Here is a 22,613-nt window from a genome sequence, read left to right as displayed (position 1 = left end):
AAACAATTCGTCTCGTCACTGGAATGTGAATTCCGGCAATGGAGTTGGCTGGTATCTGGGATGTTGCCAAGCGGAATAACAGAGAGCTTACCGGCAATAATGAAATCGCAAGATAACCAGATGATTACAGCGGGCAGTGGCAGTAATGGAGAAGATAATTTGAACCCGAAATCATAATCGCAACAGATCAAGTGCAAAAATAAAACAACTGGAATTCTAAGCTATCTTTTTTGTTTCTTTATTTCTTTACGGAGAGCAGCACGAGCAAGAAATCAAAGGAGGAAAAAAAATATTTTCTAACCCTACACCGAGGAGAACGAGGAGAACGTACTTCATATAACAAACGGCAAGAAACCCCTATTTATAGGTTAATGAAATTACTATATTACAATAATGCTCTTAAATTTTAGGGTTTAGGGTTTTAATTCTAAAACTTTAATTTAATTACATCAATGCCAAAAATCTCTATGAGATACCCTTTATTTACCATACTGTCATATTGTATGTGGGCTTAGGGCCTTCTCCTTAATCTATGAGCCTTGAGTCCGTCTTCTATTTTTCTTGGATGCATGGGTCTTCCTAAGTTTTATGGGCTTGGGCCCATCTTCTAATACACTTGGACATGTGAATCTTTCTTGGTCGTGTAGTCTTGGGTCCGGTTAAGTTATTTTCCTCTAATATTTCTTTAGTTTATCTTCTTGTGTTTTCATCACTTCAGAGTAATACCTAGATTCACTACTTAAAAAGTATTGGAGTAAAGTCTGTATTTACCACACAATGGGCTATATAAGCAAGATCAGTCATCTGTGTAATGAATGACCAGCAAAAGAGATCATTTTCATATTGCTTAAGCATAAGCATTTAAAAGAAACATGACAAGTCAGTGCACAAACTATAGACAACAGTAACGACAAAAATGTCAAGGGACATATAACCTTTTTCACTGATCACTTCTTTTTGTTAAGAAAAGAAAATTTAAATGTCTCATACAAATTCAAGTAAATTGGAACTATGAATATAGTATGGAACATGCATCTTGATTCCTATGTAACCAGAAATTCTGTTGCTACAATTGCAAATCAATCACATAGAATAATGTAAAACGTGTAACCTCAACCAATAAGCATGACCATTATTGGAAAAAAAATTTCACCCGACTCCATCTTCTGGTTCAGATGGATTGTTTTGCTTCAGCCAAAACAGATCGAAGTTGCCTGCTCTGGGGGTATTTGTTGAGGAGACGGAGGTAAAGCTACCCACAGAGGACGGTGCAACAAGCTTTGCACTGAAGTTGGTCTTCATATTACTGTTAGTTGTAAGGTGAGAGTCCTCAATAAAAGCTGCATCCATCTCATGAAGATCTTCAAACATTCCTTCTGTACCCTTAAGAGTGCCAATCATTTACTTTAGGCGACTGACATTCTGATCCAACAGCTGAGTTTGAGGTTGTCATTCTTTGAACTTTAGGGCTGCTATATGAGGTATAGAAACTTGGACCATAAGAATCTACAATTTGTTCCAATTTCAGCCATTCTAGTCAGGCATCCATCTACATTCATACTCTTCAAATCACACTTATCTGCATAAGCACATATATATATATATATATATATATATGAATGTGATTCCAGGTGGGGTAGCAGGAACAAGTTCCTCACATATCCTGCATATTACAGAATCGACATCTTCAAAATGTTGTTCTGGTTCCTGTAGTGAACTTGAACTATATTTGGTTAACAGATTAGGCAAAGAATGATCAAGCTGATGACATTGTGGAGCAGCATCGGAGATTGCTTTTGCGCTTTGGGATAGACTTAACATGCGAGCATCATATTCAGATAAGCAGCTCCCAGTTGAGTCCTTCCTAGAAGCCTTATTGTTCACATCCATATGATGATCTGAGCCTAGCTGAGGTTCCTCAGGAGGAGAAAACAATTTCTTTTCTCCTAGTACCAGTTTTTTGTCATCCTTTAATCTATTCTTCTTATCAGAAGACTTTTGGGACTTGAGAGGCCAATTCATCTCAACAGCCGGTATGCTCTCTAAACATTGGTTAAATTTGTGAAATGAATTCTCATCCATGTTTCCATTATCTTTCTGAAACTGAAGAAGCCTTGTACATCGGGTCAAAATAAAAGCATGCGAGTAAAGAGCTGCTTCAGATGCCCTGCTTCACACTGCTGCCTCTTCCCAGCAAGATCCTGCAAAATCCCTTCACATTTTTCACGAAAGTCAGAGGGACTCATCTCTGTGCACTGTCGAGCAAGAATGAGAAGACCCTCTGCAATTGTGCAAGATTTTGAAGAGGGATCTTCTTCCTTCTCAAGAAAATCTAAAATGTCTCCAGCAAAAGCAGTTAATTCAGCATTTGCCACCTCCTTTGCATCATCAAATCTAGAATGCAGTGACCTCAAAAGCTCCTAGAAGTCATTTCAAACAAGAAGCAGACTAAGTACAACGAATTCAAGGACAGAATAAGAGCCACATCTCTACATATTATCACCCACTGACTGCAATCAGACCAATAGGAACAGAAAGTTAGAAAGAACACCATAATGAGTAGCCAGAAGGTACCTTCAAGTTGTTATAGCTGTGGGGACGAGGATGGAAAGGTTGAATACCACCCTTTGGTCCCAATTCATGTGAGAAACTTTTAATACCATTTGATGTTTTTCTTGTATGAATTCCTTCTCGAAAAGGAGGCTGTTCCTCAGCTTTCTGTTCCATTTCATGTTTAGTTCCTGTATAAGTGTTCTTGTCGAGTGACTCACTCTTAACATCTGAACTCTCAACCTGTCACAGCAATTAAAAAAAAAAAAAAAAAAGCTGAAGTCATTAAATCCATATGATATTATTAAAAAGAAGCTATCTTTTTTGTCTTCTTTTTTTCTTTACGGAGAACAGCAACAACTCTATCTAAGCAAAAACAATGCACTGACAAAGAAATTAAATGAGGGAAAAAAAATATTTTCTAACCCTACGCGGAGGAGAATAAAACCTGAAAACCATAGTCGGAATTCTGAAAATCAATGCTCTGATACCATGTTGATTTTCAGGACTCCATGAATTTAGCTCATGGAAAAAAAAAGGAAAAAAACCCATTGGCAGAAAATTGGGGGAAGAAGATTATGGACTTGATTCATAAGCCTCTCCCTGAAGCTCTATTTATAGATTAATGAAACTACTATATTACAATAATACCCCTAAACTTAGGGTTTAAGGTTTAAGGTTTTTACCCTAGAACTTTAACTTAATTACATCAATGTCATCTCTATGAGATGACCCTTTATTTACCATCCTGCCATCTTATATGTGGGCCTATGGTTCTTCTCCTTGATCTGTGATCCTTGAGTTGTCTTCTATTTCTCTTGGATGCATGGGTCTTCCTTGGTCTTATGGGCTTGGGTACATCTTCTAATACACTTGGATATGTGAGCCTTCCTTGGTCGTGTGGGCTTGGGCCCAGTTAAGTTATTTTCCTTTAATATTTCTTTAGTTTATCTTCTTGTGTTTTCATCACTTCAGAGTAGTACCTAAATGAACTACTTAAAAGTATAGGAGTGTGTCCAACATCTAGATTGTGTCAAGTATTTTATTTTTCACCCAAGAGGTGATTTGTGTTTGAGTTATCCTTAAAAAAGTTAGCAATCTCTTTATTAAGCCCTAAAGTTGGGCCATTTTTTCGCCTTTAAAATTGAGTGGAGTGTGTTTCAAACTATGATAATTTTGATTGGTGCATAGAGTTTTGTCATACGGCTAGGAGTGATTTTCTTCTATCACATTGTGTTTTGTTTTATGTCCTTTTTTATCCCTAACTTGAGGGGGAGAAGTAGAAAAAGTACGAGAAGAAGGTATTTTGTTCCACATGTTGTGGTAATTTTTATGTAACTAAAATATTCAAGAAATATGGAGAACAAATTATGAAAATTTAACGTATATGAAAAAAAAATTAGCCAATGAATATTGAAGACCAAGAATCATTTTCATTGCAAGCAAAAATTATAAACTTCAGCTTGAGGGGGAGTGTTGAAGAGCAGACATGAAAGAATCTTACATGAGTCTCATAATAAGAAGTTTCACAGAGACAAAATTAATATGGTGGAGTCTTACAGAAATCTCATAGGAGGAGGCTCATAGAAGAGTTTTAGTTAAAGGTGTTTTTGTTATGTTAGTCTTCTTTTTGTGTTTAATTGTTTAATTATGCTATGACTTATCTTTAGGTGTTAAACTTTGGGTGTAATTGGGACAAAGGTAGTTTAATTGTAATTGGATTCTTCTCGTTTCCTCTATTATAAATAGAGGCTTATTATAATCAAATTAAATCAAGTCAATGAAGTTTTTTATTTTTCCACAAAATCTACAAGTTTGAACTGATTCAAGTAGGAAAACTATCATAGAAAAAGAGATTTGAGCCATGTACAAAAATTCTACTTGGGACAACATCTCTTTCAGGTGGTTGGTTGTAAGTGGGTCTATACAATAGAGTATAATCCTGATGACATAGTGGCCAAGTATAAAGTGAGGTTAGTTTCAAAAAGTTATATTGAGTCTTACGGTATTAACTATGATGAAACATTCTCTCCCGTTGTAGAGATGAATTTAATTCACATTCTTATTTCTCTAACAACTAATTTTAAATAGGATATACATCAATTGACTGTTAAGAGTGCCTTTTTAAATGGTGTTCTGACGGAAGAGGTCTATATGAGTCAACCACCTAGTTATGTGATTGAGAGGGAGAAAGTATGTTGATTAAAAAAGATAATTTATGAGCTAAAACAGTCTCCTCATGCTTGGTTTGATAAATTCACCATTGTAGTTACTCGGCTTAGTACGCCATCTAGATAATCGTGTTGATACAAATGTTTAATTTAGCATAAAAAGGCATTATTTTATGTTTGAAAATTTGTGCGAAGCAGTGTTGTGTATTTATGATTATGTTAGAGCTTGATAAAATGTAATTTAGTTAGGGTGCATATTTATTTAATTAATCCTTTAGAAAAAGGACTTTGTCTTCCATGCCAATGCTTTTGTGCTGGGCAGAATGTGTCTATACTTGCTGAGAGTCTGAAGATTTCTGAACCATTTCTAGAAACGGATCAGATAACACGACCCAACTCCTGGTACAAGAAGTTCATTTCGTCACTGAAATCCAAAAAATTCTTACAATGACTCGAGCCATCATTCCCATGCTCTTATGAAACTGGGACGTCTCCTAAAATTTCTGAGTCCAATAGTCCAAGGCCGACTCGAGGCGAGTCTAAAGTAGACCCATCTGACCCGCCCCTACCGAACCGATCCACCCTGCCGACTCTCCCTTCGGAGCACCTGTCATTTCTCAATTCGTCCCACTCCCGAGTCCATTGCGGGGGAAGTGAGAAATTCTTCGGATCCCTCTCTTTCCGTTACCGAGCAACGCCTATCCCACCGGAGGACGACTTATTCCAAAACAATCTCTCATTGAGTTCCTCTCTGTCTGTTCTCGACCCTAACTTCTCGGACACGGGTACGAACTTCTCCTTCTCTCTCAGTTACTGTGTTTATGTTTTAAGTTTCCATGTAGTTGCTCATCAAAGAGGCTTTGCACCGTGCTCGTGGAAATAATTGATTGTTGAAGTTTTTTTTTTATTTCCTTTTCTCAAGCTTTAAAGTGAAATTTAAGAGTGGTTGAAAGAATGAAAACGGTAAACAGTCGTGGCCGGGACACTGTTGTCAAGTCCGAAGATCTAATTTTGATTTTTAACGAATACGAATCTACGTAACAGAGTCAAAGGTTTTCTATGAGATTCTCAATTTTGCTTTTCTAAGATGATTTTGCAATAATAAAATGCGAGAGTAGCAAGAGGAAAATAAGTGGTCGAAGACATTCTGGAATTTCAGAAAACTTTATTGAATTACCATTATGCACTTAGAACATTTACGATTTTTCTCAAAAAAGCTATGGAGCTAATTTTCTTATGATTGACTTAGTATCTATTGGTGTTGTGTACTTGCCCTGCTGACTGGGTTTTATTTACTTCATTTTTATGTCTACCTGAGATTTATTTGTAATTTGGTTGCTCTTTCGGCATTTTTTTTTGTGGAAGAGCTTGCAGAATTTGAAGAGATGCAGTTATAGTTAACCAGTTATCCTTTGGCTTAGGTTGTGTGCATGCAATTATCTTATTTTAATCATAAAGATCTGTCGGGTAAAGGTTGCAGTACCATTAGCACCATAGCAGTTCTGAGAAGCCACCACGGGAAAGCATTCTTTCAAGTACAGAGTAGATCTTTGATGAGTGACAGTAACCGGCAAACCCAAAAGTGTTCCCAAAATGTCATTTGAAATAGTATAAGAAAAATAAAATAAGCCTACCAAGAAAAAAAATAAAACTGCAGTCTTACATTTCCTGTTTGTTGTGTTATAGCACTTGAACAAACTACAATTGTTGAAAAGGGACTCCTGTAATTTTTCATTTTTAGCATCTGGTCTGAAAGAACACCAAGTTATTCTTTACTAACCGTGTAGACAAGTGAACAGAAAATTATCATTTTTGTAACAGAGCTTATTTTAGATCCTTCTCTCTGTTTGACCCATGAGCTGCAAACAGTCTCCACGTTTTTATTTTGTCTCAAAAACTTCAATATTTGAGGTTTACATGAAATTACCCATCTGATTTCATACATTCTTTTAATCTTATAGATAAGTGGGTTGGATGCGGGACCCTCTGGGTTGAAGGTGCAAAATTTGACGGATCTAAGCATATTAGTTCTTTACAGCATTATTTCGTTTTCATGGAATCAATTTACTGTGATTATTTGTGCTGAGATTCTTTGGAGTATATATGTCTAATTTTTAAACCAAATTGGCTCAAAACTCTTTTGTGTTTTAAACTCATTTTTGCATGACTTGACCTCCAGAGTGTTCTTTAAGTATTTGTTGGCTTGGTTCCCTTTCTTGGTATTGAGACCATAGTGGGCATCCAAAAGTTCCAGTTGCATTGGAATAAAATATCTGCACTATTCTTTGCTTGATCTCTTACCAAAATCTGATACAACTTGCAAACCATGTTGATAGGCAGGTTTATTAGCTTTCATTCAAGCTCATGTATGTTAAAGCTGTTTATGCAACACTTTACTATTTTTAATATCTATTCAGCTACGGTGCCTTACATTCTTTCTTTTGGAAGTTTAACATCGAGTCTTTTATATCATACCTTAACAAAAAGAATCAATTACATTTACTCTTATCTATTTTTGCTTCTAAAGCGTCTTTCTCAGTCGCAAAAAAATTCATTTCAATGTTCTTGAACAAATTTATTGCATGAATTGAATTGAGTTTTAAATTTTCAAAATTTCATAGTTCAACTTTACTGGCATAGCCTGGTTTTGTCCTCCTTTGAGATTACGGTATTGTCCTCCAGGACCTCACCAATGGTCTTCTGTTTTGTTTTTTTTTTTTTTTTAAATTCTGATTGTACTGATAGACAAACAAACATACTCATACTCAAACTACATAGTTCTACTTTACTGGCATAGCCTGGTATTGTCCTCCTTTGAGATTATGGTATTGTCCTCCAGGACCTCATCAATGGTCTGCTGTTTTTTTTTTTTTTTTTTTTGAAATTCTGATTGTACTGATAGACAAACAAACATACTCACACTCAAACTACATAGTTCTACTTTATTGTCCTCCAGGGCCTCACCAATGGTCTGCTGTTTTTTTTTTTTTTTTTAAATTCTGATTGTACTGAAAGACAAACAGACATATTCACACACTCAAACTACACCATATACCTTTGTGAGACTTGAACCCTAGACTTCCCACCAGAAACCTGTGTTTGGGCCATTATGACATGGCCAATCTACACTCTGCATTAGGCTGATTTTGTTGGCAATTCTCTTGCAAAAGAAAGGATTAAGCACCAACTCCTTCTTGTGTGCACCCTTCCCTCTTCCCTCTTCAACACTGTGACTTGGTTGTACTGTGATATGATAACTTCCTGAAGATATGGTTATGTGTCTCTTTTACTTGTTATCTGGGTCTGGTTATTTTCATTTAATTTATAGCAGGAAGTTGTTTATGATTCCTTGGCATATTTTTCCTGAAAAAGGTTTGATTTTTTAGTCGATAAATATATTACCATCATCATCTCATCATGTTAGCTTTATATTGACATACATGGCGTTTTACCTCCAGCATTAGTTTCTTTCTTAATAAGTAATGAGCATTTTTTCCCTTGTAGTGCTTTACTTCCGGATATATTGTCCCACTTCCTACCAGAGGAGTGAGTATACATTATGGACATCATCTCTCAGCTGCAAGAACAAGTCAACATAGTAGCTTCCCTTACCTTCAACACCTTTGGAACTCTACAAAGAGATGCTCCACCAGTTCGGCTTTCACCAAATTATCCTGAACCACCTGCTACTGCTAATCCATCTGATGATGCCATAAATGTTGCTGAGCAGCCTAAGGCCATAAGTGCTGCCCTAGTTCAAGCTGCTAAGCAGGTATGTTTACTACAGTGGTTCTGGTAAAACTTCTACTTGTTATATATTGTTAAGTATCCAGCTTTTAATCAGCTTATAGGTGGTGGTTGTTTGCTGTCATTTTGCTCTGCTTTCTAAGAATTGGATTATTTTCAATCTTCCTCATATCGATCCTTCTGGTTATCAGTATGACACACTTAAATGCCTGAAAAAAAACACCTCTTCTTCTTTCTCTTTTTTTTTTAGAAAGACAGAAAACTTCCACTTTTTTATTTATCTCATATCAGTGGTAGCTGATTATGCTGCTTATTTTCGTTGTATCTCTTAAAAATTCTTTCAATTAAAAAAAGGAAAACGTACTAGCAGATTAACAGTTCATAGTTCTTTTGCAGTTTGATGCCCTTGTTGCAGCATTACCAATTTCAGAGGGAGGTGAGGAGGCACAACTGAAAAGAATTGCAGAACTGGAGGTATTGCTTTGATTTCTTTCTTGGTTACACCTGATCGCTGTTTTGTTTTGCTACTCAATGATGCACCAAAAAGAAGTTTAAATTCAAATAAAATATATCTGATTTATTATTTGGCTTTTCAAACTTCAAAAACACAGGCAGAAAATGAAGTGGTGGGCCAAGAGCTCCAGCAGCAATTGGAAGCAGCAGGTGACTATCTTATACAATTTACAATTATCTGTCTTCCGGCTTGCTAGAAGGAAGGTGCTTTTCACACCCTTGGCACCTATAATTGCAGAGACAAATGTTAGCAAATTAATTCGCCATGGCGGTGGTTTAGGCCTATGGATCACTTCGCCCAAACAAATTCCCTTTCTACAAGCTGGATGTGGTGGAATACAAAATTGTCTACCATCTGAATGATGAACTGAACCAAGTATAGTTTTTTAGTATTTAGAAAGGCAGAGTGTGCTTTCTTGTTTATCTTCATCTTGCCTTGCTAATCCTTTTTGGGTGACTGTTTGCAGAGCAAGAGTTGAAGCAAGTGCAAGAATTGTTTAACCAAGCAGCAGACAACTGTTTAAACTTGAAAAAACCCGAATGACGAAAGACTCAAGCTGTGCTTATTTCAGCCTTCACAAATTTGCATTAAATTGCTTGTAACATTGTAAGCATCAAGCAGTTGGTACAACATGTGGACAATCATTATAACAGAACAAGTTATGGTCAAAGTGATCCTATTTCTCAGAAACATACTTTCATAATATTATGTGAGAAAGAGGAGGGAGGAGGGCTTTGCACTTAAAGCAACCGATGATGTTTCTCTATTCTGTCTGAGAGTGATCTTGGGGTTTGCTTATAAGAGTTGGGATGAGGGGAGGCTGCTTCTGCTGATTACATGGTACGAACGGATTTCATTGATGCATCCTTGATTGGTGAGATGCACCAATTCCGGCCTTGTTAAGGTAATCTCATTTGCATGTTAGATCGAGTCTCTAGATTTTTAAGTTACTTTACCTAACACAGTAAAATTTGTTCTTGGTCACTTTTTTAATAAAAGATTAAAAGTTACTTTTCCTAACAAAGTCAAATATGTTCTTGGTCACTTGTAATTAAAAATAGATTTGGATTTTTTTTCTTGCACAAATTTGATTTTTTTGAATGCTCTGAAATGTTAGAAAGATGTTTCAACTTCAAAAAACTAGAAAAAAGCAGAGAGGATTTCATCTAATTGTTTAACTATTCCACGGAACAGGTAAACGGCCACACTAGCAATAAAAGATTGCTTTACTCAAAGTTGGCCTGCCATCAACTACATTCTTAAACCCCCATCAGATACCTCCTTTCTATCAGTCTATTTTACTGCAAAAAAGGAAAAGAAAAAACAAAAACCTGAGATCTGAAGTTATGACTGATTCGTAGATGAGACTCGTTCTCATAGGTAAATGAGTGGCCTGCCTCTCATGCTTTCATTAAGCCTTCAATGTTTAGCTTTTCCATCATCTTTAAAACTTCCTTTTCCAGGGCTGACAAGATCAAACATCGCCCATCAATCCCTTCATTCAATTCAAGAATCCACTATTAAAATTTGAACTCCAGGAGAACTTCGAGTGGTTGAGCCATTGAATGCTTCACCCTCCCCTCCTCTGCTCACATCCCCAGATATCCAAATGAAGAAACTAGATGGGAGAAGGGTTTTAACAACCAGGAAGTAAGAGTGGGCATCAATTTAGGGGAGACTGGGATAAGAGAAAACCCTGGAGGTTCAGGTATGGACCGGTTCATGTAAGTGCCACTGCTCTCCTATTCCGTCCCCCAGCCGCCACCAATGTCGCTGCTCTTCACATCTCTTCGACTATGTGTTCTCTTCGATTCCATCCACCCAAGTTACTACCAGTGCAGATAAAATTGGCCTATCTCACGGTGGCCTGTCCACCCAAGTTACTACCAGTGCAGATAAAATTGGCCTATCTCACGGTGGCCTATGCTCTCAATCTGATTTGGAAGCCTAGTCAAAGGCTTAATCCATGTGCTTACACGATTAATTGTAGACAAAGTGAGGCCAATTTAATCACTTTTTAACTCAGTTCCATTATTATTTCATTGATTAACACATTCTCTATTCTAAACACTAAATCTAGTACAAGTCTTAAGTCAATTCCATTAGGCCGAGTCAACTCAATTCAGTCCAAGTAGAACTATCAATTTTTTTCATTGCTCCAATTTTTCATTTATTATTATTATTAAATAAATAAAAATCTTACCCAATTGACATGATATATTATGATATATACTAAGGTACAAATATATATATTTTTATTTTTAATAATAATTATAAATTTAAGACATGATATATGATATATACTAAGGTACAAATATTAAATTTTAGGGGTGAGAATAAAATAGTGATAAACCCAATCTCTCTAATCCATTTTTCAAGTGTTTCACATATTTTAATATACAAAAAAAAAAAAAAAAACGTACAATCTCAATGAAGAGCATTGAAGCCATCAAGACGGAGCATGGCCCACAGGAGCCCCCTCAGCAATAATGAATAATGAATGATCAGTCCTTGTTTAAGCCAAAAGCCAGAAGTCCTTGTGGCGTTTGGTGGTGATGAGGTAACCCCCGAGCTTCCGACTTTTCCTCCTCACCGCCAGCGTCATGCACTCGGCGTTCTGGATGCAGTATTCCACGGTCCCACCGGCGATCTTGCTCCGGGCCCACGTCATCAGCAGTCTCCACGTCATCGAAGATCGCTTCCTCTGGCCCAGGACCAGCAGCGAGATGCCTTGTTTCTTGGCCTCCTCCACTATCGTGGGACCCTTCTCCCTGCCTTCCACGGATACGATCTCCACTTCCAACTGTGCATCCAAGGAACAACCCAAGAAAAAGAAGATGAAGCTTTAAGAAGGCCTTCTTTTGTCACCTTTAAAAGGCGACGACATGTTATAATTCAATGAAGCTTTCAGTTGGTTACGATGATCAATGATAATCAAATCTGTACTCAAACTGTCGGTAATCTACCCCTTTTCACGCTCAACTCTCGACTCTCCCACGAATGCGTTGCTGCCATGAACGACTTCTTCTGTTTGCCTTTCTTCGATCAGTTCCCGCCATTGAATTAATTCTCGGCAGAGGTTTAAAGGTAATGGCGGAAGATGGACCCAAAAAAAGAAGAAAAAAAAGGGATGATTTGTGATTCCTATTACTTACCCCTGGTTTTTTCATCTGGCAACTGTTCTTCATGGAGCAGAGGAGTTCATAGCATTTGGGATTCGTCTCCTTCTGATCGTGACATTCTTCACCTACGAATTAAACCAGAAGGAACACGGTTCAGTTCCCAAATTATCAAAACACGACGGAGGAGGAAGAAGCGGAAAAACCAACCTTGCCTTGCGGACCGTGCGACATACAAAAGAACCAGAGTGTCTTGGCTTTGAACAGTATGAGTGAGCGCCCACTGGACAGCACTCTTAGCTTCCTGGCTGGAATCAACCACGATCATAATCCGCCGACCGATGACCAACCCTGCCTTCATCCCGTCCCCGGCGTCTTTCACCTCTGCGTCGGAGAATCTCACCGTCGACGGATCGCACTTGATCGCCCCGGCAATGGGCTTCGACTCGATCGGCGGGGAACGGACTCTCACGCGGGTAGTCAGCCTGTTCAAGCAGAAACTCGCCAGCCTCGGACTCGTCCGACCCATCTCTGTAGGTCTCTCCTCCGGAGAGAGAAGGCAAGAGAGCTCGGCTGGGGGGTACTTTAAAAGAGAAAGAGAAAGAGAAAAGCAGGGGAAAGCGAGAAAGAGGTGGAAGCCCAACAGAGCGTCGGGGTCGGAGGTGGTTCCACACTCTGCTCTGGACTCTGGACTCTGGACTAGTCTCTCGCTCGTCGTTATCGATCCGTATCTTTATTTCTCTTTTCTTTTTGTGATTAAGCATCATTTTCTCCTCTTTTTTTTTTTTCTTTTAATTTTGGGGGGGGACCCTTTTGAACGTGCAAGACATGAATTCCCCGGCCCCGCCCACCTCATTTACATGTAGCTTGACGCCCCTGATTACATTAAAAGGATGCACCATCAACTATGATCCCTTAAGTTCATATGATCATGATCTAAACAGACCTAAGTGCTAAGTGGTCAATCTGGGTATACACTAATATGCAACAGCTTATATGACTTTTGAAACCACTCCAGGGTTCAACCCTTTGTGCCCATAATTATTGCCAGTAACTCCAGTGAGCTACCAGGCTGAGAGATTAAACGAAAAAAGGAAGAAGAGGTCAACTCCTTGACATGATCACACTCATATAACTCCAGAGATGGTACCAAATAAGGCCATTGATTTTAAAGGAATCTGTTGAAAAATCAATTCTGTTTTATGATCCGGAAACGGGGCAGAGATGGCTGGAAAAGGGTATTTCTTGATTCTGGAGTCCTCTCATGGACGCCATTTTTTAATGAACTGTTTTTGGGTGGTTGGTGAGGGCAGACTAGTTGTGACGTACTCATCACAGGAGTGGAGAGGGATTCCATGGGAAAATGGATCCTATTTGGTCATCATCACCTCCTAATTTTCTTTTCCATTTATTTTTGGTGATGATATGATCAAATACAAATACAAATACAAATTAGTGGGTTTAATTGATGAGGAAAAATGTAATTTATAGACAGTAACTATTACAAAGATTACTACTCTTTAGATACGTGTCGTAGTTTGGATACAAAATTTACAGTTTGAGAGTCTCTCTCAAACTCGATCATCCCTTTATCTTTATCTCTATCATTTTATTGGGTTGAATTACGAGAGAGGAGTATTAGAGTAAGTGAATTAGGTCGTGCAAATCTTTGTGGATGGCTAGCCAACACGAGATAACACATTATGACCAATTAGTTCATGGTTACTTTTGCTGTCTATAGTTGGTATAAAATAGTCCTAGTTCCAAACTCAAGTCTTATCTTATAATTGTGAATGAACCAAGATTCGGACATTTGGAGAAGACACATAAATAGAAGTTAATTACGGTCTTATTCCATTAGGCAAAGGCTTCTTGAGCCATCAACGGCAAACTCTTGGCCGTTGACTTGAAAAGACTCTTTACCAAACCTAGTTGCAGCTTCAATTCCTGCGTTAATGCAGCATTTGCTGGGATCCGATCCCAGAAAGGCCAAAGCTTCTCCCACTAAAAGCTACTCAAAAGTGATTTTTCACCAACCTATGATGGGCTATTTTGGATCTTCGTTACATACGTTTGGCCTCAAAAGTACGTCTATGAAAATGCGAAAACGAACGATAAAGATAAAGATAAGGATTGAAATAAAATACTCAATAGACTCCACAAAGAGTTATTCTCTACTCTCTCTGTTGTAAACTTTATAAATAATTCATTCTTCATCAATGTTTTCCGTCTTAAAATTCTATATATAGATCCTCGATCCTCATTTATAAACTTGGCTTTCTTCCTAGTTGCAAAAAAAGGAAGGGGAGAGGAGGCTATGGTCTCTCTTCCCCTCTTCGTCCTAGTATGACGAAGAAGTCGGATAACTAATCATATTGGTTTTCCTTGTTCAATTCCTTAGGTTTGGAATCTCGTGGAAAAGGAAATTTTTTTTTTTTGACTATTATTATTCCAAAAAATAGTTAGTTAAAAGAAGAATTTCATTATGATCTCGTTTTTATTAATTATTTTTTGGAATAATACTGGTCAAGTTCTCATGTTTTTTCCAAGGGTTCAAATAAACATTAGGGAATTAAAGGGGAAGGAGAGGGGAGGGGAGATTTCACTACATCCTTACGAACTAGAGAGGGGGAGAGGGTCTTGTCTTTCAAAAGAGATGGAAGGTCCCAATGGGAGACCCACCCTCCTTTAATTGTTCCCTCCCATACAAACTAGAAAACTTTGGGACAATGGGCATTGTCCCTTCTTTTATGGACATGACCTTCAACAATCAAAAAAAAAAGTCTAAGGCTCTTGATAGTTTTGTTCCCTTTTTAAAAAAAAAAGAATTAATTTTTACCTTTTTATTTAAAAACAAATTATTAATTAAAGTAAACTTATAAGTAATATAAATTAAAAATTAAAACTAAAATAGAGTAAAATAAAGAATATTCGAAAGAATAAATTTATCACAACCACGAATGGGATCACGGACTAGGCTAAATTAGAGGGTCATATCGAGCCTGATGTGGGATGGTGTCAAGTGACATGCGTTTGTGCCTCAGGGTGGGCCAGCAGCAGGAACTGCGACCACTGCGGTGCATGACCACTAATTCCAAAGATAATGCGCACTACAAAAACAAAAAGATTCCAATTTTTCCCTGTCGGAATTCCATTCCACCAGTCGCCGACAGGATTTCTTGGCTAAAGCCCTCCCTAACCCCACTTCTCCAAAAGAGATTAATATTCATGGCGAAAGCTTCTCACACGCCTCTCACCGCGACTGTTTCAGGAGTCCTTGCTAAGGATAAGCACTCGAAATTAAAAGGTACAATGAGGGCCCACATTGAGCAGGGCCACATATTAACGGCGGATTTATGAGAGTAAGATTTTTTGGGTAAGTGGACCTGATACGAATCCTCTAACACGGCGATCGGTTCGCCCTCGTGTGGAATAATTAATTCGGTAAGTTGAACGTATTTATATTAGTAAGAGAGAAGGATTAGGCCCCTAAAAAATTACGTCCGGTTTTGATTTTCTCTGCACCCCTTGTCGCCAAAGATAGCTTAAATACCGCGCCTTCTCCGTTTGCCCTTGCCTTTTTTCGGCAAAAAATCCAATGCCTTTGAGAGGAAATCGAGAGTCACGGGCTCGGAATTTTTTTACCATTTATATTGGAACAATTCATATTTGATCCTTCTCTTTCCCCCTCGCTTTCTCTCTCCAGGTACTTATGCTTCTTTGGTTCTGTTTTTCGATTGCCCTTTTTTGTTTTTTTACAGTCTTGTCGTTTATTGGGTTTCATCGGTTGATTTGTTTGTCTAATGTTCTGATTCTGATCAGCACGGAGGACTGGAATTTGAAATTGGGTCCTTATGTCTTATGTATCTTTTTGTTTTTTTTTTTTTCTATTTGTTGTTTCTCTTTTTTATTTTTCTGTTTCAGGGATTGTTGATTCCGTGCCCTGTTTCATGTTGTTTTGGACTTTCTGATGACAGAATCTCCAGTTGAGCTTGGAGAACTGGGTGTTTTTTATTTTTAAATATTTTGAAACGATTATTTTTTCAATTGGTTTTTTCTTTGCTGGAAGCTAATTGGAAAGGAGAAGGAATTTACAGTTATTGGTTTGTTCGTCCTCATTATGAATGTCTGAATGAGCTCTATGTTGTTCGTATCATGGATTCGTAGGTTTTTCAGCCAAGCTGGTGCTCGAATTTTATAGAGTTGATAATTGCACCAGGGAGACATTTTTCTCTTTAATGTTATTGTCATTCTTTTAATACGATAACTCTGACATTGAATAACGCTAGTTTTGTCGTGATTAGTGTGACATTAGTATTTCTTCTGAGTATCCGCTCACTATCTCTGATGTTTTATCATTTTCTGTTTTTTCTTGTTAGCAGGTGACGAACAATGAAGTAATTGTTCTCACTCGGGAGAAAGCAGTTAAGTTAGTGCTTTTATGAACTATACCAGATAGTAAGACTTGTTGGATTATTAGGTGGAGTTTCATTCTGAGAGACGGAGGGGTCAGAGGGGATTCTCGCTCTGACTGCAAGCCAAAATTGTTGCAGACATAGCGTTCTCTTTCTGTCAAAGCTGTCACAGTCTTCTCAGTTCCAGCAAAGATATACATTTTCCGCTATTAAAGTGTCATAGGTAGCTGAGACTAGCCGTGTTGAAAATCCTAACAAGAGATTAATGGGTTCTGTTTGTTGCTGTTTGCGCATTGAGGATTTTGAAGATTATGTATCTCCTAATGGTTCAATTCATAGAAATTGTGTCTGCCTCAGATGCTTCATTCGTCATTTTGCAAATGTGGTACATGTCATTATCCTCCCTTATGTTTCCAGTGGTACTTGTGTTACTTGTTTATGAGATAGTACTTGTCTTTTGGTTTGATGCTGGTAAATAAGTTGTATAGGCTAATTGGCTGTTTATTCACATGGTGATAATCCGTAGTGGGCTCCGCTTGAGTGTGTGTGTTTTCAGATTCGATTAACCACTCTACTCATTATTTTGTTATATTTGTGTACCAATGTCTTAGTGAAATATAGTCCAGAGTGGTCTATATTGTGTAGCCTTTTCTTTCTTACGGCATCATATAGACTATTTCCTCCTGAGCTACATAAAAGCCTTTCTTTTTTCCAGGAAATAATTCCTCTACATGTGTAACTCCTCATCCGACAGTGGTTCCACAAGTTGACTATTAACCATCAATTTTAAGGCATTTGTTGCATGCTAAAAACCATCTGACTGATAAGCCGTTGTTGAGGCTTCCACATGATAAGACTTAATAATGAGCCAAAAAAATTTATTCACTGTCATAAGGTGGATATTAATGTCGATCCTTTAGTTAACAGAGAGATTGGCAGTAACACAATATGATGATGTTCCTGGTTTGTATATGTTGTCATTTTCTGAAATCCGTTTTTGCAGTATTCTTCATTATTTCGTCGAGGGGAAGTTCATTCTGTCCCGTCTGCTCTTCCTGGGGCAACTCCTGTGGCTTCTCAGACATTCCCATCTTCACCTTCTGACAGTTCCATTGCTGACACATTCCGGCCCCCACCAAGGCCTTTGCCTTATGATGCAGATCCGAGGTGCTCTCGGTTGCAACGAGAAGGATTGGTATCCAGGCGTGAAAAGGCCTCAAGCCATTGCCATGAGGAATCTGAACCTCTTAGAAGCAGTAATACTTCTGGTTTGGACACTCTTCGTTCAGAAGGAAAATGGAATGTGGCTGACTATGAGGGAGGATCAAAAGTATGTTCTGAGTCTTCAACCATACCACTCTCAACAAAAGTTATAAGTGGAGAAGTGTACGTGTTTACTTCATCAGAGGATGAAGATGTGTGTCCCACATGTCTTGAAGGTACAGTGTGTGAGATTCTTATTTCCCATTCTATTCATGATTCCTTTTCTTTGAGAGTTCAAGGTGATGAGTTTTCTGCATTAATTCATTTCACTGCATTTGACTATAGTCTCCATCTTTTCTCTATCTTGCAACCTTTTCACTGTTCAAATGTTTAATAACAATGCTTAACATTCTTTAACTTTCAAATGCTATACTATTTTTCCTTCCATTTGCAGAGTACACTGCAGAAAACCCCAAGATAGTGACTCAATGCTCTCACCATTTCCATCTTGGATGTATATATGAGTGGATGGAAAGAAGCGATAGCTGTCCAGTTTGTGGCAAGGTATTTTTTTTCATTCTCCCCCTCTTTTCTGCTTTCTCTGTGCTTGTGTCTATGTTTAGATCACCCTTTGTTATAATTGCATTGATAGAAACACTCGATACTTTCAATGAAGTCTTTGGTACTCATTGAAACAAGAGAAATATAGTACCTCACACCAGTGTAACGATGGCTAAAACTTGATAGTTGTGCAGTTCCATGTTTGTTGAGTTAGTTATATTTCTTCTGGAAATAAGCACCAGTGAAAAACCCATTCCAGCTGGCTCATCATCATGGGCTTTGCTCTTTGGGAAAGGTAGACAGGTCTTTGCCTCCCTCAAACTGATCATTGGCTGTGTATTCAAGAGGATTCTGATCCACAGTTATCTGTTTACACGGACGGTTTCCTTGTTTCCGTGTTTATTTTCCATCTACTTCGTACCATTTCGTGAAATCACATTAGATGGATAGAGTGCTGGGGAGCTGTGGGAATCTGTATTCTTCTGATTATTTTTTATCTCCAGGGGACCCTCTTCTGTTTCAGGGACATTGCTTCTTTAAACAGAAACTGTTGTGACATCTATGTTTTTTTGAAGAGTTTTTTTAACTTACCTGCAAAAAAGGGGTGGGGCTAGGCTTAGAACTTAATAACGGAACTAATTTTAGCCAGTGCTGTCTTGTTTGAACTTTGGTATTGGTTTCTCTTTCCAGGTAATGGTGTTTGATGAAACCTCATGAGAAACTTTTTACAAATTTGGAAAGCTTGCACTCAGGTGGGAATATAATGCGTAGATACTGTATAAAGTGTGAATACTACCACATGCCCCTGCCTAGGTGAAGTGGTGATCAACTTCGTACCTACAGACAAAGGAAGTTGACAGGACTTGTGCATATCATTACTGAAACAACTAAATCGGTTTCCATATCTTTAAGAAAAGTAAATTGGTTTCCATATGTAAACCTCTTTTGTGGTTGTAGAAACATTTTTTGGCACAGGTTAAAACAAGGAAATGATGAATGTCCATTGTGGGGAGTGTTTGTCTTTGGTGATTCAAGGGTTCTTTCATCTGATTTTGCAACAAAAAAATTGCACGCCCAAATGGTTTGGAGATGAATTCTACTTCGGAGAGTGTTGGAGAAGGCCTGAACCTGTGTCCCTTTGTATCTCATCTTATCTCAACTTAAATATAGATTTGATTTCAGATCCTCCCAATACTTTGAAATCAACAAGTACTCAACGTTTCACAAACAGTGTTTTTTTTTTCAGATTACAGACAGTAATACACACCACAAAAACATAAATCCTAGTCGCAGTTCTTATTTTGCAGCTTGAAAAGCTTTCAGGAATGCTTCTGGTGGTTGGGCTCCATTCAGCTCTTGCTTCCCATTAATCTGTTCAAAGAAGCCCCATGGTAACAATTAAGAAACATTGAAACAGTAATGAATAAGATCGTTGGAGAGAGGCCTCCACCTACCACATAATGTGGGACTCCAGAAATGTGGGATGAGAACGTCCGAATATCTTCATAAACCTTAGGAACCGATGCAAAACAAATATAAGCCTTCACTGTATGAAAATTTCCTGAAAAGTATTAAGAGAAGAAGAATTGGGAAATACTTCTTTGAGGCCCTTGTTTTGATCTTCAAGCAACTCTGCTGCTCCCATGACCCCAGCTTTTTCAGCTGCTTCTAAAAGCATCTGCCTGGATAGAGAAAGAGCAATGTACATATAAGGAAGTGCATGATTATTCACCCTCAAGAACAGGAAAAAGCAATGGAAGCGCACCCACCGATCACCAATAAACTTGCCGTGAACGAAATAGTTCATCAATATTTCTTCCACAAGAGCATTTTGCTTATCCAAGCCTTGAGTCCCAGCAAAATTGATAATCCTGTGACTGTCAAGGGTATTGCCCCTGCATTATCCAAGAAAATCACTATGAAACTGTCTGTTCTTCTCAGTTATAGATGAACTACTCAAGATTATTTTGTGTTCACTTACGTGAGCCCAGCTGTATCATACTCAAGTCCGTAGGTCTGAAACAACTGTAAAGAGCCAAGACAAAGAAGTTTTCAGATTAATGTCAGCAGCAGTGGAACATTTCCAGATGTTCATCTGAAAGTAAAAGCTTGCAAAAATACCTGTCCCATATGAGCTGCCATCCGTTTCCACTGAGCTGCTCCAAATTTGCTCCCATAGAACTCACTCTTGAGGACACCATTTTTGGGTGCAGAAGAGTCCAGGAAGAAAGAATGATACCTAATCTGTTTTGAAGCTGTTTATTCAGAAAAAAAAAAAAAAACAGCCAAGATAACTAAAATATTATTACTTGAAGAACCTAAAAGAGGCAATACCTCAAAATCGTATTGATCCCTGGATGAATTAATAGCTTTTTCCATATTTTTCTTGCCCATGAAACACCAAGGGCAGACTGTGTCCATAGTTGCATCAATTTGGATAAGCTTCTTTTCCGATGATTGAGCCATGAATCTTATGTACCTGCAAGGTTATGAAGATTCAGTGAACAGGATGAGTGGAAGAGCCACTCTTAGCATGAACACCACTTGATGTTTCATACCTCAGCAAACATTTCCAAGAGTCAATAAGACAATAAAATCAGTCTAGACTCATGCTATTCATACAGAGAGCTCACCGTCAAGCGAATTTACACAGAAAACACACTATGATACAGAGAATGAGCTCTTAAAACTTGGATTTCAAACAGATTTTTTTTTTAATTTTTAATGTTAAAGAAGCTAAGACGATTTATCCTACAATTCGAATTCCCCAGGATGAGAATATGATCCCAACAAACATCTATAATTCCATTGGTTTGCTTTACAGTGAATTATCAGAAAGTATCTGATTTTCCACGGCAGAAAATCATGAAACCGCAGTCTAGATGCCGAAATCATTTAAAAAAAAAAAAAAATCTGACCCACTAAGGCACAAACTAGACAGGAAGCAAATCTGACCCAAATGAAATTTACAGTAATCGAAGTTCTTTTAAAAAACGGAAAAGGGAATTCGTATCCCACTAAATCTCTAAAAAAGCTAACAGCGAGGCAGCGACATCAACCAGAAAACTTCCGCCCGGTCAGATTGCTCAGGGAAGATCACCCAAGAAAAGAATAACAAAAATGAGATGAGAAAAGAATACCTTAAAGAACAAAAACTGTACCTGAGAGCTGAAAGACAGATCGAGAATGAAAGAGAGTGGTAGTTATATAGAGCCGTGGAATGGAGGGAGAAATCATTAACAACTGAATTGGATCCAATCTAATGGAGGCTTTGAATAGTAATTCCCCGTTTAACCGTTGAAATCGACATGTGAACGGCGTCGTGGAATCGGAGAAACTTCTCATGGGTGTGACTTTTCTGAGTGTGAACGCAAATAAGGCTCTTTTGGTTGCTCTACGCCACCTTCTTAATGATGAATTGTGATTATTCAAAAATGACAAATTTTAAATATATAAAGGTTTTTTTAATTACATTTAATCAACAAATTAAGTTTAGGTGAATTTTCTTGGGGGCCGTTTTTTGTAACATTGGAATTGTATGTGCTTCCTGTGCTTTAATCTGGGTCTTGTGAAAGAATTTTAACTTTTTTTCCAGCATACAAACATGAGGGTACTAATGGTTCTGGAAACACATTTCTCCAATAATAAGGCCCAAGTGTTGGTAGCTTTTAGGTTGTTCATTGTGCATGGTAATGGTGGTTGAGATTGAATGGTAAATAGTTTCTTCCCTCGTTATCTTTCTGCTACAGGACCCACTTTGATGAAGTGATCGTGTTCCATGGAGTTTAGCATTCAGACTTTAATTAGGATGATTCATGTAGGTCACGTCGATTAAGGGTTTGTAGTAACCAAACTGAAATATGTAGTTTTCTCTATGGAATTTTTTTCCTCTTCAATCCATGATGTCTATGTAAAGCTGTCTTTTTACTCCATATAATGGGTGATAACGATTTTTAGTTGCTTTTATTTGATTCATGATTGTGTTCATTTGCATGTTAACGATTTATAAAAGCTATTACTTTATTCTTGTGGGATTTTTGGTGTTGTAATGTGGATTTTCAAAGAGTCTCTAATTTATGTTTGTGTCTTTTTAAGTGTCTCTTTGGAATCCCACGGAAAAGAAAAGAAAATGAGAATTTGATCATTATTATTCTTAAAAATAGTTCATAAAAATAAGAATTTGATAATTATATCATTTTTACTAACTATTTTTTAGAAATAATAATGGTTAAATTCTTTTTTTCTTTTCTTTTGTAACCCTAAATGATTACAACTTTAGTAAGTAAAATCTATCTGAGTGCTTTGTTTCATTTCCTAGCTAACCAAAAGAGAG

The 22,613-nt window shown here is 37.7% G+C and overlaps 4 protein-coding genes and 1 pseudogene across 10 annotated transcripts; 2 read left to right on the top strand and 3 right to left on the bottom strand.

Moving 5' to 3' along the window:
- Nucleotides 1-1,149: 1,149 nt before the first annotated feature.
- LOC137952655 (probable serine/threonine protein kinase IRE4) lies at nt 1,150-3,009 on the bottom strand (annotated as a pseudogene).
- A 2,285-nt stretch (nt 3,010-5,294) lies between these two features.
- Nucleotides 5,295-9,910, top strand: LOC137953842 (mediator of RNA polymerase II transcription subunit 21-like). Of its 2 annotated transcripts, XM_068801361.1 has the most exons (6): nt 5,295-5,506; nt 8,226-8,493; nt 8,865-8,942; nt 9,080-9,131; nt 9,220-9,357; nt 9,449-9,539. In XM_068801361.1, the coding sequence occupies exons 2-5, from the start codon at nt 8,281-8,283 to the stop codon at nt 9,342-9,344; spliced, it is 468 nt and encodes a 155-aa protein (XP_068657462.1). In that variant the 5' UTR covers nt 5,295-5,506; nt 8,226-8,280; the 3' UTR covers nt 9,345-9,357; nt 9,449-9,539. The 2 variants fall into 2 exon arrangements, with proteins under 2 accessions (XP_068657462.1, XP_068657463.1); XM_068801362.1 differs by lacking the exon at nt 9,220-9,357 and having other exon boundaries at nt 5,304-5,506; nt 9,449-9,910.
- A 1,414-nt stretch (nt 9,911-11,324) lies between these two features.
- On the bottom strand, nt 11,325-12,721 carry LOC137953931 (universal stress protein PHOS32-like). The gene is made up of 3 exons (XM_068801492.1): nt 12,312-12,721; nt 12,138-12,229; nt 11,325-11,785 (listed from the first exon to the last, which is right to left on the bottom strand). Exons 1-3 carry the CDS (start codon nt 12,628-12,630, stop codon nt 11,498-11,500), a joined length of 699 nt encoding a protein of 232 aa, XP_068657593.1. The 5' UTR covers nt 12,631-12,721; the 3' UTR covers nt 11,325-11,497.
- Nucleotides 12,722-15,761: 3,040 nt separating this feature from the next.
- On the top strand, nt 15,762-19,416 carry LOC137953432 (E3 ubiquitin-protein ligase At3g02290-like). Of its 4 annotated transcripts, none has more exons than XM_068800847.1 (5): nt 15,762-15,807; nt 16,484-16,901; nt 17,520-17,955; nt 18,174-18,283; nt 18,971-19,416. In XM_068800847.1, the coding sequence occupies exons 2-5, from the start codon at nt 16,782-16,784 to the stop codon at nt 18,995-18,997; spliced, it is 693 nt and encodes a 230-aa protein (XP_068656948.1). In that variant the 5' UTR covers nt 15,762-15,807; nt 16,484-16,781; the 3' UTR covers nt 18,998-19,416. The 4 variants fall into 4 exon arrangements, with proteins under 4 accessions (XP_068656948.1, XP_068656949.1, XP_068656947.1 ...); XM_068800848.1 differs by lacking the exon at nt 15,762-15,807 and adding an exon at nt 15,893-16,086; XM_068800846.1 differs by lacking the exon at nt 15,762-15,807 and adding an exon at nt 15,893-16,204.
- Nucleotide 19,417: 1 nt separating this feature from the next.
- LOC137953433 (uncharacterized) lies at nt 19,418-21,631 on the bottom strand. 3 transcript variants are annotated; one of them, XM_068800849.1, is made up of 8 exons: nt 21,421-21,631; nt 20,615-20,759; nt 20,402-20,524; nt 20,262-20,305; nt 20,050-20,175; nt 19,878-19,962; nt 19,735-19,791; nt 19,418-19,651 (listed from the first exon to the last, which is right to left on the bottom strand). In XM_068800849.1, exons 2-8 carry the CDS (start codon nt 20,744-20,746, stop codon nt 19,577-19,579), a joined length of 642 nt encoding a protein of 213 aa, XP_068656950.1. In that variant the 5' UTR covers nt 20,747-20,759; nt 21,421-21,631; the 3' UTR covers nt 19,418-19,576. The 3 variants fall into 3 exon arrangements, with proteins under 3 accessions (XP_068656950.1, XP_068656951.1, XP_068656952.1); XM_068800850.1 differs by having other exon boundaries at nt 21,442-21,631; XM_068800851.1 differs by lacking the exon at nt 21,421-21,631 and adding an exon at nt 21,340-21,361.
- Nucleotides 21,632-22,613: the final 982 nt, after the last annotated feature.

Source organism: Aristolochia californica, unplaced genomic scaffold (genome assembly GCF_029961685.1).
Source record: "Aristolochia californica isolate CCGP_79_NKW_82.1479 unplaced genomic scaffold, dmAriCali1.0.hap1 SCAF_16, whole genome shotgun sequence".
Lineage (NCBI taxonomy): Eukaryota > Viridiplantae > Streptophyta > Magnoliopsida > Piperales > Aristolochiaceae > Aristolochia > Aristolochia californica.
Note: the sequence above shows the minus strand (reverse complement) of the source record. Positions and strands in the feature narration are given on the sequence as shown.

What these genes read in the sequence shown, in the direction of transcription:
- LOC137953842 (XM_068801361.1), top strand. Translation starts at nt 8,281, where the DNA reads ATGGACATCATCTCTCAGCTGCAAGAACAAGTCAACATAGTAGCTTCC. An exon ending in TAGTTCAAGCTGCTAAGCAG is followed by an intron (nt 8,494 to 8,864) that starts GTATGTTTACTA and finishes GTTCTTTTGCAG; the next exon opens with TTTGATGCCCTTGTTGCAGC. An exon ending in AAAGAATTGCAGAACTGGAG is followed by an intron (nt 8,943 to 9,079) that starts GTATTGCTTTGA and finishes TCAAAAACACAG; the next exon opens with GCAGAAAATGAAGTGGTGGG.
- LOC137953931 (XM_068801492.1), bottom strand. Translation starts at nt 12,630, where the DNA reads ATGGGTCGGACGAGTCCGAGGCTGGCGAGTTTCTGCTTGAACAGGCTG. An exon ending in CGCACGGTCCGCAAGGCAAG is followed by an intron (nt 12,230 to 12,311) that starts GTTGGTTTTTCC and finishes TTTAATTCGTAG; the next exon opens with GTGAAGAATGTCACGATCAG. An exon ending in GCCAGATGAAAAAACCAGGG is followed by an intron (nt 11,786 to 12,137) that starts GTAAGTAATAGG and finishes TTGGATGCACAG; the next exon opens with TTGGAAGTGGAGATCGTATC.
- LOC137953432 (XM_068800847.1), top strand. Translation starts at nt 16,782, where the DNA reads ATGGGTTCTGTTTGTTGCTGTTTGCGCATTGAGGATTTTGAAGATTAT. An exon ending in TTCGTCATTTTGCAAATGTG is followed by an intron (nt 16,902 to 17,519) that starts GTACATGTCATT and finishes CCGTTTTTGCAG; the next exon opens with TATTCTTCATTATTTCGTCG. An exon ending in GTGTCCCACATGTCTTGAAG is followed by an intron (nt 17,956 to 18,173) that starts GTACAGTGTGTG and finishes TTCCATTTGCAG; the next exon opens with AGTACACTGCAGAAAACCCC.
- LOC137953433 (XM_068800849.1), bottom strand. Translation starts at nt 20,746, where the DNA reads ATGGCTCAATCATCGGAAAAGAAGCTTATCCAAATTGATGCAACTATG. An exon ending in GGCAAGTTTATTGGTGATCG is followed by an intron (nt 19,963 to 20,049) that starts GTGGGTGCGCTT and finishes TTCTCTATCCAG; the next exon opens with GCAGATGCTTTTAGAAGCAG. An exon ending in AAAACAAGGGCCTCAAAGAA is followed by an intron (nt 19,792 to 19,877) that starts GTATTTCCCAAT and finishes TCGGTTCCTAAG; the next exon opens with GTTTATGAAGATATTCGGAC.